General features: G+C 64.5%; 2 protein-coding genes across 3 annotated transcripts in view; one reads left to right on the top strand and one right to left on the bottom strand.

Moving 5' to 3' along the window:
- The window catches only part of FPGS (folylpolyglutamate synthase), a 4,283-nt gene extending 546 nt beyond the window's left edge, over window positions 1-3,737 (top strand). The window contains exons 2-15 of one of the 2 annotated variants that reach the window (XM_021413612.1): window positions 264-392; window positions 494-547; window positions 647-711; window positions 793-907; window positions 987-1,064; window positions 1,213-1,274; window positions 1,338-1,440; window positions 1,507-1,584; window positions 1,666-1,813; window positions 1,891-1,992; window positions 2,105-2,255; window positions 2,332-2,407; window positions 2,713-2,779; window positions 2,853-3,737. In XM_021413612.1, the coding sequence (XP_021269287.1) occupies window positions 264-392; window positions 494-547; window positions 647-711; window positions 793-907; window positions 987-1,064; window positions 1,213-1,274; window positions 1,338-1,440; window positions 1,507-1,584; window positions 1,666-1,813; window positions 1,891-1,992; window positions 2,105-2,255; window positions 2,332-2,407; window positions 2,713-2,779; window positions 2,853-3,277 (1,653 nt within the window). In that variant the 3' untranslated portion in view covers window positions 3,278-3,737. Of the gene's footprint in view, window positions 1-263; window positions 393-493; window positions 548-646; window positions 712-792; window positions 908-986; window positions 1,065-1,212; window positions 1,275-1,337; window positions 1,441-1,506; window positions 1,585-1,665; window positions 1,814-1,887; window positions 1,993-2,104; window positions 2,256-2,331; window positions 2,408-2,712; window positions 2,780-2,852 lie in introns of both variants that reach the window. The other variant, XM_021413610.1, reaches the window with a different exon arrangement.
- ENG (endoglin) lies at window positions 3,573-12,957 on the bottom strand. The gene is made up of 15 exons (XM_021413609.1): window positions 12,807-12,957; window positions 9,653-9,810; window positions 7,816-7,950; window positions 7,154-7,304; window positions 6,806-6,962; window positions 6,590-6,722; window positions 6,337-6,511; window positions 6,115-6,257; window positions 5,863-6,000; window positions 5,682-5,726; window positions 5,500-5,610; window positions 5,169-5,414; window positions 4,921-4,984; window positions 4,733-4,834; window positions 3,573-4,299 (listed from the first exon to the last, which is right to left on the bottom strand). Exons 1-15 carry the CDS (start codon window positions 12,862-12,864, stop codon window positions 4,181-4,183), a joined length of 1,935 nt encoding a protein of 644 aa, XP_021269284.1. The 5' UTR covers window positions 12,865-12,957; the 3' UTR covers window positions 3,573-4,180.

Below are 13,228 nucleotides of genomic sequence, written 5' to 3'. Positions count from 1 at the left end.
GAGCGGGGATGCGGGGTCGGGGACCGCTCCGGTACCCGGCGCTCCGCGGGAAGGGAGCGAGGGCGGCAGCGGCGGCGTTCCGGTCCCGGTGAGCGCGGTGAGGGGGGAGAAGCGCGGTGCGGGGCCGCCCCGTGCGGCTGGAGCACGTGGGTGCCCCGGGGGCTGCCCCGGCGGTAGGAGGTCGGTGCCCTCCGCGCTCAGCCCGCAGGGGGCGCGGGGCCGAGGCCGCGGTGATGGGCGCCGCAGCCGCCGCTTGCTTCCAGGACGCCATCCGCACGCTGAACACGCTGCAGACCAACGCCAGCTACCTGGAGCAGGTCAAGCGGGAACGCGGGGACCCCCGGGCGCAGCTGGAGGCCATGCGCGGCTTTTTGGAGAGGAGCGGGCTGCGGGTGAGCCCCCGGGTCCCCCTGTGCCGTCTGTGCCCTCCCCACGTGTCCCGCTCCCCGCCTGCCGCACAGCCCCGGGGGCTCACGCGGCGCTGACCCCGCAGGTCGAGGACCTGGATCGGCTGAACATCATCCACGTCACGGGGACGAAGGGCAAGGTGAGCGGGAGGCCAGGGTGGGGGGTAGGAGGGGGGCACGCTGCCATTTTGCCCCCCCTCCCATCCCCCATTGGTGTGCTGATGTCAGTGCATCCCCAGGGCTCAGCCTGTGCCTTCACCGAGCGCATCCTGCGTGGCTACGGGCTGCGGACCGGCTTCTACAGGTGGGCAGCGGGCACCCGGGGGGGCCCCGGGGGGGGCTGGGCCACGTGTCTGAGCGTGCCCCCCGCCCTGCTTCCCCCCAGCTCCCCTCACTTGGTGCAGGTGCGCGAGCGGATCCGCATCAATGGGCAGCCGCTGAGCAAGGAGCTGTTCAGCAAGTACTTCTGGCTGGTGTACCGCCGGCTGCAGGACACCAAGGTGGGGCATGGGGGGGTCCTGGGGCTCGCTGCGGTGCGGGGAGCCCCCGCGGCCTCCCCCTGATGCCCCCATCCCACAGGACAAGGCACAGGCCAACATGCCGGCCTATTTCCGCTTCCTCACCATCATGGCCTTCCACGTCTTCCTGCAGGAGAAGGTGCGTGGTGCTGGGCTGCCTGGGGGCGGTGGGGTCGGCGTCCCCCGTGGAGGTGCGGTGCCGAAGGATGTGGTCCGTGGGGCTGGGCTGGGGTCGGTCGTGGGGATCTGAGAGCTCTTTCCCACTTGTAACTGTTCCGTGCCCGCAGGTGGACCTGGCGGTGGTGGAGGTGGGCATCGGCGGAGCCTTCGACTGCACCAACATCATCAGGTAGGAGCAGGCCGGGCCCTGCGCCGTCCCCATGGCACAGCCCCGCTGACGCCGTGTCCCCAGGGCCCCGGTGGTGTGCGGCGTCTCCTCGTTGGGCATCGACCACACCAGCATCCTGGGGGACACGGTGGAGAAGATTGCTTGGCAGAAGGGCGGCATTTTTAAGGTAGGAAGAAGGCCTCACGTCCCACCCCGGCCCTGGGTTTGGATCCTAACGGCCCATCTCCCGCAGCCCGGCGTGCCGGCGTTCACCGTGCAGCAGCCCGAGCAGCCGCTGGAGGTTCTCCGGGACCGAGCGCGGGAGTGTGGGGTGAGCTCAGTGGGCAGCGTGGGGCTGAGCCTTGGGGCGGAGGGGCTTCGTGGGGCCGGGCTCAGTCTCCTGTCCCCTCAGTGCCCCCTGTACCTGTGCCCTGAACTGGACGCCTTCGAGACGGGGACGCGGGTGCTGGAGCTGGGGCTGGCGGGCAGCCACCAGCGTTCCAATGCGGCGCTGGCTCTGCAGCTCTCGCGAACGTGGCTGCAGCGGCGCGGTTACGAGGGTAAGGCCCCGTGTGGGGCTGGGGTGGGCACGGCCTGAGCGGTGCCATCGTGGCTCACAACGTGCCACCCCCAGCAGGGACCGGCGTGCTGCAGGACGTGCTGCCCAGTGCGGAGCTGTCGGCACAGCGCTCGGTGCCACTGGCACCAACGTTTTGCCCCAGTGATGCCATGATCCAAGGTGCAGTACGGGCACCGGGGGGGCTGTGCTTGACTGTGATCCCCCTGCGGTGACGTCCTGGTACCGGGGGTGCCAGGATCCAGCCGTGCTTTGTGCTCCCCCCCTCCCCCAGGGCTGCGGGACACAGAGTGGCCGGGCCGTACTCAGGTGCTGCCGCACGGCCCCGTGACGTGGTACATTGATGGGGCACACACCACCAGCAGCGTCCAGGCCTGCGTCCGCTGGTTTCGCCAGGCGGCCCTCAATGAGGACAAACCCCAGGAGTAAGGAGGGGACATGGGGAGGGGGACGAGGACATGCGGCATAGGGCAGCACCCATCCACCCCCTTGTCCCCATAGCGGCTCCGAGGTGCGGGTGCTGCTCTTCAATGCTACGGGGGACCGGGACACAGCTGCGCTACTGAAGCTGCTGCTGGTGAGGTTTTCGGGTGCTCCCGGGGAGTGTTGTCCTTGGGCCCCACTTTGCTGCGGGTGCTGGGAGCCACGTGGTGGAGCTGCTGTCCATCCATTCATCCGTCTGTCCGTCTGTTCTGCCATTCTGTTGTCTCTCAGCTCAATGCCTCCCCCTTTCCAAAGGGCTCGCAGCCCCAGCTGCAGTCCTGACCCCCACTCCCAGCCCTGCTGGGCTGGGACAGGTCCTGGTGGCATCGTGGTAGCAGTGGGGGAGCGTCCTGGGAGTCCCTGTGTCCCCTGCCCCACTGATCCCCCCTCTCCCCGCAGCCCTGCCACTTTGACTATGCTGTCTTCTGCCCCAACTTCACGGAGGTGTCGGTGGCCACTAACGCAGGTGAGTACCAAGGTCTGGGAGTGGCCCCTCCACCCCAACCCCATCCCTGATCCCACCCCCGTCCCCCCTGCAGACCAGCAAAACTTCAACGTGACGCTGGAGAACGCCCTCACACGCTGCGTAGAGAACCAGAAGACGTGGACGCGGCTGATGGAGGAGAAGGGGGGCCCCTGGCTGCCGGCCCCCCTGGAGGTGGGGGGGCTGCTGCAACCGGAGCCCCTGCGGGGAGCCCTGCTCCTGGTGCCCCCGGCCGAGCGGCCGCTCAACTCCACCTCCCTCGTCTTCCCATGCATCTCCCACGCGCTGCAGTGGATCACCCAGGGCCGGGACCCCCACCTGCCCCTGCCTGCCTCCAAGGGGGGGGCTCACCCGCACCCCGTGGCCACCAGCGGGGCCGTGCTGCTGCAGGAGGCTGCTGCCATCCGCGTCCTTGTCACCGGCAGCCTGCACCTGGTGGGGGGGGTCCTCAAGCTGCTGGACCCCACGCTGTCCCAGTAGTGGGGATGGGAGCTCTGCACCTCATTGGACTTGAATTTTTGGATGACGCTTGGAGGCGGATGGGAACCCCCCACGCTGGGCTCTCCCTGCCCCTTCTCACCCCAGTGCCTTTTGTCTGTGCCAGCCCAGGGAGTGGCTGCCCCCATGAGGTGGGGGGGACGCTCCTGATGAGATGGACTCAGGGTGCCCCCGGGCTCTTGCTGGGGGGCCTGTGAGGTCCCTGTCTCCCCCCAGGGGTTCCGTGGGTGCTCTGTGCCCCAGGTATGAGTGATGCTTCAAGGCTTCGTGCCACTAATTTAACGTAGTGTAGGTTTTTATTATTATTAAGTTTGTAACTTTGACCTGGAGCTGGGCTAGGAGGGCCTGGCTTGCTGTCTGTGCACTGCCCTGGGTGGAGGGGGTAGCAGCGCGGTGCTGCCTGGCCGCCAGCCCCCACCCCAATAAACCATTGCTGCTCCCAGCATTGCCCACTGCCTCTATGGGACAATGCCACTGTGGGGGGGGGGGTCACCCCATCGGGGCTGCACCCACTTCCCCCCTGCTGCTGCTCAGCGTGTATTTGCGCCGCGTTATCGGGAGAAGGGTAGCGCAAGGGCCATGGGTGCTGGGGTGCAAACATTGCTCAAGTGTCAGGGCACATCTTGGGGGGCACCCACGTTTTGTCCCCTACACCCCCATATGCTGGGAATCCCCTGGAGAGGTGTTGCATGGTGTCCCCCCCCCTGCCCTGGGCTGTCTTGGGGGGGCCAAAGCATTCACTGAATGAGTAAGGGTGGCCCCCGGGACAGTGTGGGGCCGTGGCCCCCTCCAGGCTCAGCCTGAGGTTTGGGGCAGAAAAAGGCTTTTATGGGGGCTGAGCCGGTGGTGGCGGTGGAGTGATGGCCGAGGGGGGGCCCGGGGGGGTCAGGCCATGCTGCTGGTGGAGCACGGGGTGCTCTGGGTGCTGCCGATGCTGTGGTTGGTGCTGCTGCTCTCCGAGGCCGGCGCTGTGGTGGAAACCGGCTGCAGTTTGGAGATGGGACCTGCATTACGCCGCCGGTCCAGGGAGGGGGTAGGAAGGGGGGGGGAAAGAAAAATAATGTAGGGCCAAAAAACAAAAGTCGGCGCCGGCAGGGGATGGCTCATCCTGGACGTGACCTTTCCAGCCCTGATAAGGGACCCGTCCCTGGCGCGGGGCTCGCGCTCCCCGGCCAACACAGCTCTGCACCCCCTCCCTGCCCCCCCGGCCCCGATAAGACGAGGGATGGTGATGGGCTAGTGGGGACCTTGGGGACCATGGCTGGCTCGCTCTCACGAGATGCCTCGGCCAAAAGGGGATGTTTGGGAGATAGCAACATGACAGCCCCCCGCCTGGGGACGTGCGGGAGGATTGGGAGCGGGGAGGAGGATGGCTTTCCCAGCAATGGGAGGACGTGTGAGTGGGCCCCCCCCAAAATCTGCCCCAGAGATACTCACGGGTATGCGAGTAGATATACCAGAGCCCGGCAGTGAGGAGTGCGCCGATGAGGAAGGCTCCGAAGGTGATGCCCAGCACAGCGGTCAGCCCCAGCCCTTGGTCTGCAGTGGGATGAGGCCGTCAGTGCAGGGGCACCTTCCCCAGACCCAGCAGTGTCCCCCCGCCCTGCCCCGTGTCCCCAGCTCACTGTTGGGCGGCCGCCAGACGTCCTTCACCTTCACCTCCAAAACCTTCTCGAAGATGGTGTCGTTCTGCCAGGCAGAGGGTTGGGGTGAGCACGGGGACATTCCGGCCCCAGTGCCACCATCCCATGGGGATGCGGTTCAGTGTCGCATGCCCAAGGGCTTTGGGGAGCAAGGATGCCGTTCCCAGCTTGGTGATAAGCCCATCGATATGCCTAGGGGGACCGTGGTGCCGGGTGGGGGTGATGCTGACCTGCAGCCCAGCCTTGCATTTGAGGGTGGCGGAGAAAGGGACGTGCCTGCCCTCGGGGATGGTGTAGGTGAAGCGGAAGCGCCAGACCTTCCTGGCCCGGTTGCTGGGGGGTTCCTCCAGCATGGCCACGCTGGAGCTCTGCGCCTTGTTGCCCTGCACCAGCAGCAGCGGCTCCGTGCCGGGGGCCGTCAGGTAGCACTCCTTGAGCTGCAGGTCGGCAGGGTAGTCTTCCAAGTGCATGGATGCCTGCATGGGGACGGGATGACCATAAGGGATACTACCAGCCCACTGTGCGGTCCCCACCCCGGTGCCTGGGCCCCGTGCACGGTACCTGCACGAACACCTCCTTGTTGACCTCCAGCTCCGTCTGTGGAGCCTCGAAGGCGGCGGTGGGGAAGAGGCGCAGGAAGAGCTCCCGTGGGATCGGGCACTGGAAGGCCACCTGAGGGCAGGGACGGCGTCAGCCACCACTCTGCGTCACCCCCGGTTGGTGACACTGCCACCAACACTTACCCGCACGCTCCTGAGCACCGAGCCCTTGGACAGGCTGAGGATGAGCTGTGAGGAGGGGAGGAAGGCTCAGTCAGCCCGGCCGTGGAGGTGTCCCCATGAGCATCTCCACTGCCGGGGTCTCCCCGTGGGGCTGGGGTGGCTCCAGGGTCTCCCCATCAGCAGCACGGCCGGCAGCGCTCACCTCGTTGTTGGCATGGCCGTGGCTCTCCAGCGAGGTGCCGCAGTGGCTGAGCAGGGTGTGCAGCGTGAAGTGCGTGGCGTTCTTCTCCGCCTGGCAGCTGATGTCGCGCAGGGTGATGTTCACCACGTCCTTGATGGGCTATGACAAAAGCACCGATCCTGCCCAACTCCCTCCGGAGTGCCAGCTCAGCCCTCCTCTCGCCCCCCAGCACCTGGAGCAGGATGCGATCCCTTCCCCAGGCACTGCCCTCACCTCCAGGTGGGACCTGGCGATGATGATTTCCATGGTGTCATCCGTGCACTTCCAGGGCTTGAGCATGATGAGCAGCTTGTTGGGCAGGAGGTCAGGGCTAGGGGTTGACGAGGTGGGCACCACGGGCGGCTTCCTCGGCACCTCTGCAGGGAGAGGGCACGGGATCTGAGTGAGGACCCCCCATTTAACCCCCCCGACCTCATTCAGGTGCTGCGGACTGACCACGCTCGTGGATCTTCAACGTGATGTGGGGGCTGATGGGGATGACGGAGTAGGAGGCGATGACGCTGTAGTTCTTCTCAAAGGCTTTGGCGATGAGGCCCTGCTCCGTGTCGGGCAGCAGCCCCCCTTTGGCCGGCCGCATGGGGATGTGCAGGATCTTGTAGGTGCCAGAGGTCTGCGAGTATGGCACAGAAGGGAGTTAGCGGAGACAGGGATGGGGGCAGCAGGGGGAGAAGCGCCGCGAGGGCCATACCAGTAACCCGATGCTGCAGTTGTTCAGCGTCAGGAGCCAGGTGAGGTTGGCCGGGCCCTGCAGGAAGACCATCTGGTTGCTCGGCTGCTGTTCGGGGCAGCTCAGGATCAGGTTCACCTCCGTGATGGGCAAGCTGCAAAGCCACAAGATACCCCCAGCCCAGCATTAGGCCGCTCTTGGGGTGCCCACAAGAGACCCCGACCTCTTTCCCAGTACCTGGGCTCATGCAGCAGCTGGACAATGTGGGCAGTCCTGGCACTGCGGGCACTGCTGCTGGTGCAGGCCTTCACCTCATGGAAGAGGATCTCAGCCTCGAGGTGCGGCGTGGCATCAAAGTTCTCCTGGGGGACGCAGTCCAGGGGGCTGCTGTTACCTGCGGGGAGGGCAGGCAGCGCTGGTGGCCACCAAAACTGCACCATGCTCAGGGTGCCCGCAGCATCGCCCCGTGTGTTTCCAGCATAGTGGACCAGGAGGAGCGCTGTGGTGATCTCAGCCCCCCCGGTGCCACCCCGTCGTTCCCCTTTTCCAGCCCCCTGCCCCCCCACTCCCTGTGCCCCATCGCACTTTTTCCCAGGTGGAGGTGGATCTTCTGTGGGTCCTTCAGCTCGCTGTAGGACGTGATGCCCCCGTAGGTGTTCCGCACCCATTCCAGCAGATCTCCCTTGGCGGCCTCTGGCAGCTCCGTGCCCTGCACCTTGGGGCTCAGGCTGGCGTCCTGTGGGCGAGCAGCACGTGGAGCTGAGGCAGAGCGGGGCACATGGATGCATCCCTCCCTGCCACCTGGGAAACACAAGACCCCCCCTCCTGGCATGGGAGGTGCCAGTCTGAGCCCAGATGGACTGGCATCTCCGGAGCACTGACTCCATTGAGCTTGGGGTCACACTGCGGGGATTTTGGGTGACCGGCGGCACGCGAGGAGCTCGGCCCACTTTATTATTAGCCGCAAACAAAGCAGGAGGTTTATTTTGCTAACAAAGCTCCCGGCCCCGGCTCAGCTCACTGGAGCCAAACCCCATCGCTGACCTTCCTCCCGGCAGCCGGAGGAAACGGGAGCTTTTTCAAGTGCCATGCGTCATTCGCTGCCTGGTCTGCCCCGTGCTCAGATCCACTGCCAGCAGCCAGCTGTCCCCCAGCCGTGAGCATCATCCCCAGGAGAGGGGACCCAAGCGCCCCAGGGGCACCCCCAGCCCCTCCAACCCCTCCCTTGGGTCTGTTGTGGCACTCACAGTGTGGATGTCGAGGTCCTGGCACGGGGAGGTGATGCTGGCTGAGCACTGCGTGCACTGGAGGATAAGCACTGGTGGCCGGGTGCAGTCGTCAGCTTGCAGCGTGATGGACACATTCAGCATGGGGACAGGGATCTGGGGGGAGCAAGAAGAGGGTCAGCACTGCATATGACTGGGATTGACTTCCCTCCTGCATCCCTGTTGGGGCAGCAGGGAGGTACATCGGGCTGGCCCCAAACATGAGCCATGTGGGAGGCAGCAGGGTTGTGAGATTAGGCCCTGGGGCAGCTGGAGGGATGCAGGGATGCCACGTGGGTGTATACCCACACAGAGTGTGACAGGCCCTTCTGGCTACCCCCTAAATGGCTCACACCAGGGAGGAGCATCCCCATGCTGTGGCCCTTCACGGGGGTCAGCGCATCAGGGACCAGGTGCTGTGTGCCAGGCAGCAGGGTGTAACTCAGAGCATCCCCATAGCGCAGCCCAGTACATCCCCACACCAGAAACTGGAGCATCCCCAAACAGCAGCCCAGTACATCCCCACACCGTGGCCCGGAGCATCCCCGCACTGGGGTCGGTGCATCCTCACCCCCACGCACCAGAGCATCCCCACGCTGGGTACCAGGATGCGCCCCTGTGGCTCTCCCAGCTCCATCCTGACACCGTGGCACCACTGCAGCCTTGGTACAGCATGAAGCAAGTGGCAACAGAGGCAGGAGGCCGGCTGTGACCCCATCCAGCGAGCACGGCCGCGTGGGTGGCCGGGGACCCCGGGTGGCCCCGTGGCGGCAGGAGGAGCCGCGCTGGTTTTCCTGCCGCGTGTTTTGCGGCGCTCCATTGTTTGGCGCCCGCCGAGTGCAGGGAGATGGAGGTTGCGTCTCGCCCTCCGCGGCCTTTTTTTAGGTTTTTTTCTTTTTGGTGTTGTTGTGTCGTGTTGGTTTTTTTTTTTTTTTTTTTTTTTTTTTTTTTTTTTTTTTTTTTTTTTTTTTTTTTTTTTGCTTTGTGGGATCTGCTTATAGAAAGCAGTTTCCAGTAATTCTTCTAGGAGTGGAGCCGGGTCCCTGCCCGGCTCCCCAGGGCTCGGTGCCGGCGAGCCGAGTGCCGCAGCCGTGACATCAGTGCGTGTCCCCCGCCGCCGCTGGTGACAAAGCTGGGGCACCCCCGGCCCTGACGCTCACTCGCAGGCGCCTGCGCCAGGGCCAGGCTTCCTGCTCCCTTGCCTGTGCCCCAAAAAGCAGAACTGGGAGAGCTGGGAGGCGGTGCGGACCAGAACACGGTGCTATGTTTGCCGGCGCCCCAACAGCTCAAAGGGAGCCCAGCCTGGTTCCTGCAGCTGATTTTCCTCTAACACTGCCTCCTCCTGCGCTGCCAAAGCCCCCACCTCAGGGCTAGGCAGTGCGCCAGGCAGGGAGAAGCCCCAGGGTCACTGCCCTGCTGTGCCCGGCCTCGAGCACCCACAAAGCAGTCAGCACCCTGGGCAGGCTGTCTCAACTCAAGTGACTTCCTCCATCCCTCCTCACATCCATCTGTCCCCATGGACACGTGGGTTCCTGGAACACCCAGCGCGGGGACAGTCCCTGTAGCTCACCCAGTTGCCTTTATAAAGAATTTAAACCGTCCCTTCGGGGACAGAGCAAAACCGCAGCTTCGTCCGAGAGGGGAAGTTGGGCCATGTGGGGAAATTGCATTGTGGAAAAGGTTAATCTGGTTTCTTTCGCTGCTCGTTACTCAGAGGAAACGATTTTGACAGCAGCCCCAGACACGTTCACAGCTCGCTGGCCCCACAGTGCCGGGGCTGCATTTCCCCGGGGGGGGGCTGGAAAAGGACCAGGCTCACCTTGGACCACTGGATGCTGAGGACGTGCACTTCACGGCTGTTGTGTGTAGGGCTGCTGCTGGTGCAGCCCCGCAGCACCGTGCTGGTGGTGTAGGACAGGGTGATGGGCGGCTCTGCTGTCACCGGCTGCAAGTTGCAGTGCTCGGCTGGAATGGGATCTGGGAGGAAAGCAAGGGGACATCAGTCACTGCCTGGCGGCGTGGAGACAGGGGACACGCGAGAGGGGCTGTGCTGCGACACCCGCCTGGTGCTGGCTAGTTCGGTCCCATTAATGACCCTCGGATCCGGTCTGGAAAAAACACTGTCCCCATGCGGCTTCCCCCAGTGATTGGCCCTCCCCGGCCCCTGCTGCTGCAGGAAATCGGAAGGGCCAGGTGTGGAAATGGCACCGAGCTGTCCCCGCGGAGGTGCGAGGCGGGCGGCGCTGACACTGTCCGTCCCCGCAATGCGGCTGCCAAGGGAAATCCTGACTGCAGAACGCTGCCTGGAGCTCCGGTCCTGCAAACGCGGAGCTGGTGGCCTGGGGCACTCTGTCCCCGAGCCGTCCCAGTGTTGGGGGACTGATGGGTGGCACTGCTATGGGTGTCCCCTGGGGCTGGGGGCACTGCGTTTGGTTCAGATATGGCCACAGAGCACCATCCCTTCACTGGGGGGGCCTCCAATGGGCCAGCAAAGCAGGAGGAGGTAACGCCCTGTGCCAGGGACACCCTATGTCAGGGACGGGGCGAGGGCCCTGTGTGCCGTCCCAGAGCCACGTCGGGGTGGCGAGGCCGAGGCGGCGGGGTCACGGCGCAGGCCCCGCGGTGACGCTGCCGAGGTCCCACCTATTGTCCAGCGCTTCCTCCCCCCGGCGCAGCGGCCGCAGCATCGGGAGGAAGATAAACAGCCGCTTATCTGGGCGCCGCAGCCCGCGGCACTCTTCCCTGCACTGCTGCCCCGGCGGCACCGGGCACGGCCCCGGTCCCCGGCATCACAGGGCACGTCGGGTGGCTCGTCACCCCTCCGGTGACACACTGCCAGGAGATGGGGACGCAGCCGTGCAGCCCCACATGGGGCAGGGATGCTGCCGAGGGGCTATGGGGCAGCGGTGCCAAGCGGGCACGGTCCTCACCCCCAGGGGCAGGCAGCGCTCCGCAGCATGATGTCAGGATCAGATAAGGGCGCTCAGCTGGGCCCAGCCTGCGCCCGCGGGGTCAATCAGATAAGGGCGCATTTATTTTTGTACTCCGGGAAATGAAAAAAAAAAAAAAATTGAAAGAAAGAAAGAAAACCCACTTGATGTTTTTCCAGCCTCCCAACGCGCGCCCTCGGCCTCGCTGCCGTGTCGCCCCGGCGCGTGAGGGATTCCTGTTTTTTTTTAGGAGCGGATCAAAGGCTCCGGGCACAGAACAAAGGCCCACGGTGCCGGGGTGCCAGGCTGGAGCTGCCAGGCTGTGGGTCCCAGCAGAGCAGGATGCTCCCAGGCAGCACGGCGTGCCGACACTGGTGCAGTGAGCTGGCAGGGCTCAGCTGGGCCAGGATAGGAATAAAAGGAGCACAGAAGCCTGGGGTCATCATCCCTGTGCCATGGGGAGGTGGCAACACAGGGTGTATGGCACAGCTACATAGGGCACGGGGTATAAGGCACAGCTATGTGATGCACGACATGGGATGGGGGCCATATAGCACTGCTGCAGATGGTGGGGGTGGTATAGCACAGCCACATCATAGGACGTGGCCTATATGGCTGAGCTACACAGGACAGGTCTGTAGAGATGTAGTTACAGATGACAGGGGCTTCACTGCTCCGTTGTATAGGGCAGGGACTGTACTGAACACTTAGGACATGGATCATATGGCACAGATACACTGACGAGGGAGCATAAAGCGGATAGGAAGGATGGGAACTACATTACATCGCTATGTGGGACAGGGACAGTACAGCACAGCTGCACAGGATGGAGACCAAATAGCTTACAGCACTGCTCAGTAAGACAGGGACTAGAAGGCACAGCTGAGTAGTGTGGGGGCCATACAGCAAAGCTACGTAGAGCACAGCTCATATAGCAGAGCCATGTTAGTGCAGGGACTGTAAGGCACAGCCACATAGGATGGGGAGTAAATGGCACAAGTACAGCAGACATGGCACAGCAGCTGTTTGGCACAGCTGCTGAGGACAGAGACTGATTGTACAGCTACAGATGATGGCAACCCAGTGGCACAGCTATATGGGATGGGGAATATACAGCACGCTTCATAGGACAAGAACCGTATGGCACAGCTACAGGATGGGGACTATACTGCACTGCTGCACAGGACACAGACCTTACTGCACATCTATGTAGGATGGGGACCGTATAGCACAGCCATAGGACAAGGACTGCATGGCACAGCTACGGCGGGCACAGACCTTATGGCACAGCTACATAGGATGCGGACCTTGTGGTGCGGCTATACTGGATGGAGGTTGTATGACACAGCCACGGGACAGGGAGTATATGACACAGCCACAAAGGATGGGGACCACACAGTACAGCCCCACAAGGCATGGCCTGCATGGCACAAACCCAGGACTAGGACCGTAGGGCCTCCCGGCACTGCTGCTGTCCTGGTACTTATCTGTCCCTGTCCCTCCCAGCATGGCATGTCCTTATGTCCCCAGCCCCCTGCCTGCTGTGGGTGCCCCCAAACCCTCCCCGCAAACCCACAGTGGTCACAGGGTGAGGGCTCCTGGGGGCAGCGCCAGCGCTGCTGGGGCTGACAGTGAAGGCAGCGGAACAGTCCCATCTCCATAGCCACCAACCACAGGGCGCTCTTGGGGTTCCCTTCCCTGCACAGCCCCCTGTTGGGTGTTCTGGTGACATGGGGACCACCCCAGGACCTGCCGAGTGCTGTGGTCTCGGGAAGGGAGCAGCAGCCGCACCACTTTGACGCATACCCGGTGACGCAGCCGGGCTTTGGGGCCGGTGGAGGGGTCTTGTGTCAAAAGTGTCCCATGTCAGCAGCATCCCATGTCAGCGGGGTCCCATGTCAGCGGGGTCCCATCCCCATGCCCGGTACGTGTCCCTCACGCCGGGGCACAGCTCCTGGCCCATCCCGCCGCGCTCCGGGCACCGCCTCACCCGCATCCTCCCCCGCGCCCCGCACACCACCGGGACCCCCCGGCCCCACTCACCGGGACGGCTGAGCAGCGCCAGCAGCAGCGGCAGTAGCGGAGAGCTCCGACGGCACATCCCGGCCGCTGCCTCGAGCCCAGAGCGCAGTGAGCGGGCGGCGGCGGCAGGAAACCGACTCCCTTCGGCAGGAGGAGGAGGAGGAGGAGGAGGTGGAGGAGGAGGGTCGGCGGGCGGCGCGGCTCCGCGCCGGGAGGAAATGCCGCTCCGCAGCTCTGGAGCCGTGCCGGGCGGTGGGGGTGGGTTGGGGTGAAATGAGGAAGGCCCGTGCTTCAGTTTCCCCACTGGAAAGTGGGTATTGCTGCCAGCGCTGAGCCCCGAGGGATGGGGTCAGCAGGCGTGCACTGGAACCCCTTCTGGGGTGGTGGCACAGAGCAGCAGTGTTGGGGACCACAGCGCCTGCCCTGAGGATGTCCAGGTGCTA

Source organism: Numida meleagris, chromosome 16 (genome assembly GCF_002078875.1).
Source record: "Numida meleagris isolate 19003 breed g44 Domestic line chromosome 16, NumMel1.0, whole genome shotgun sequence".
NCBI lineage: Eukaryota > Metazoa > Chordata > Aves > Galliformes > Numididae > Numida > Numida meleagris.
Note: the sequence above shows the minus strand (reverse complement) of the source record. Positions and strands in the feature narration are given on the sequence as shown.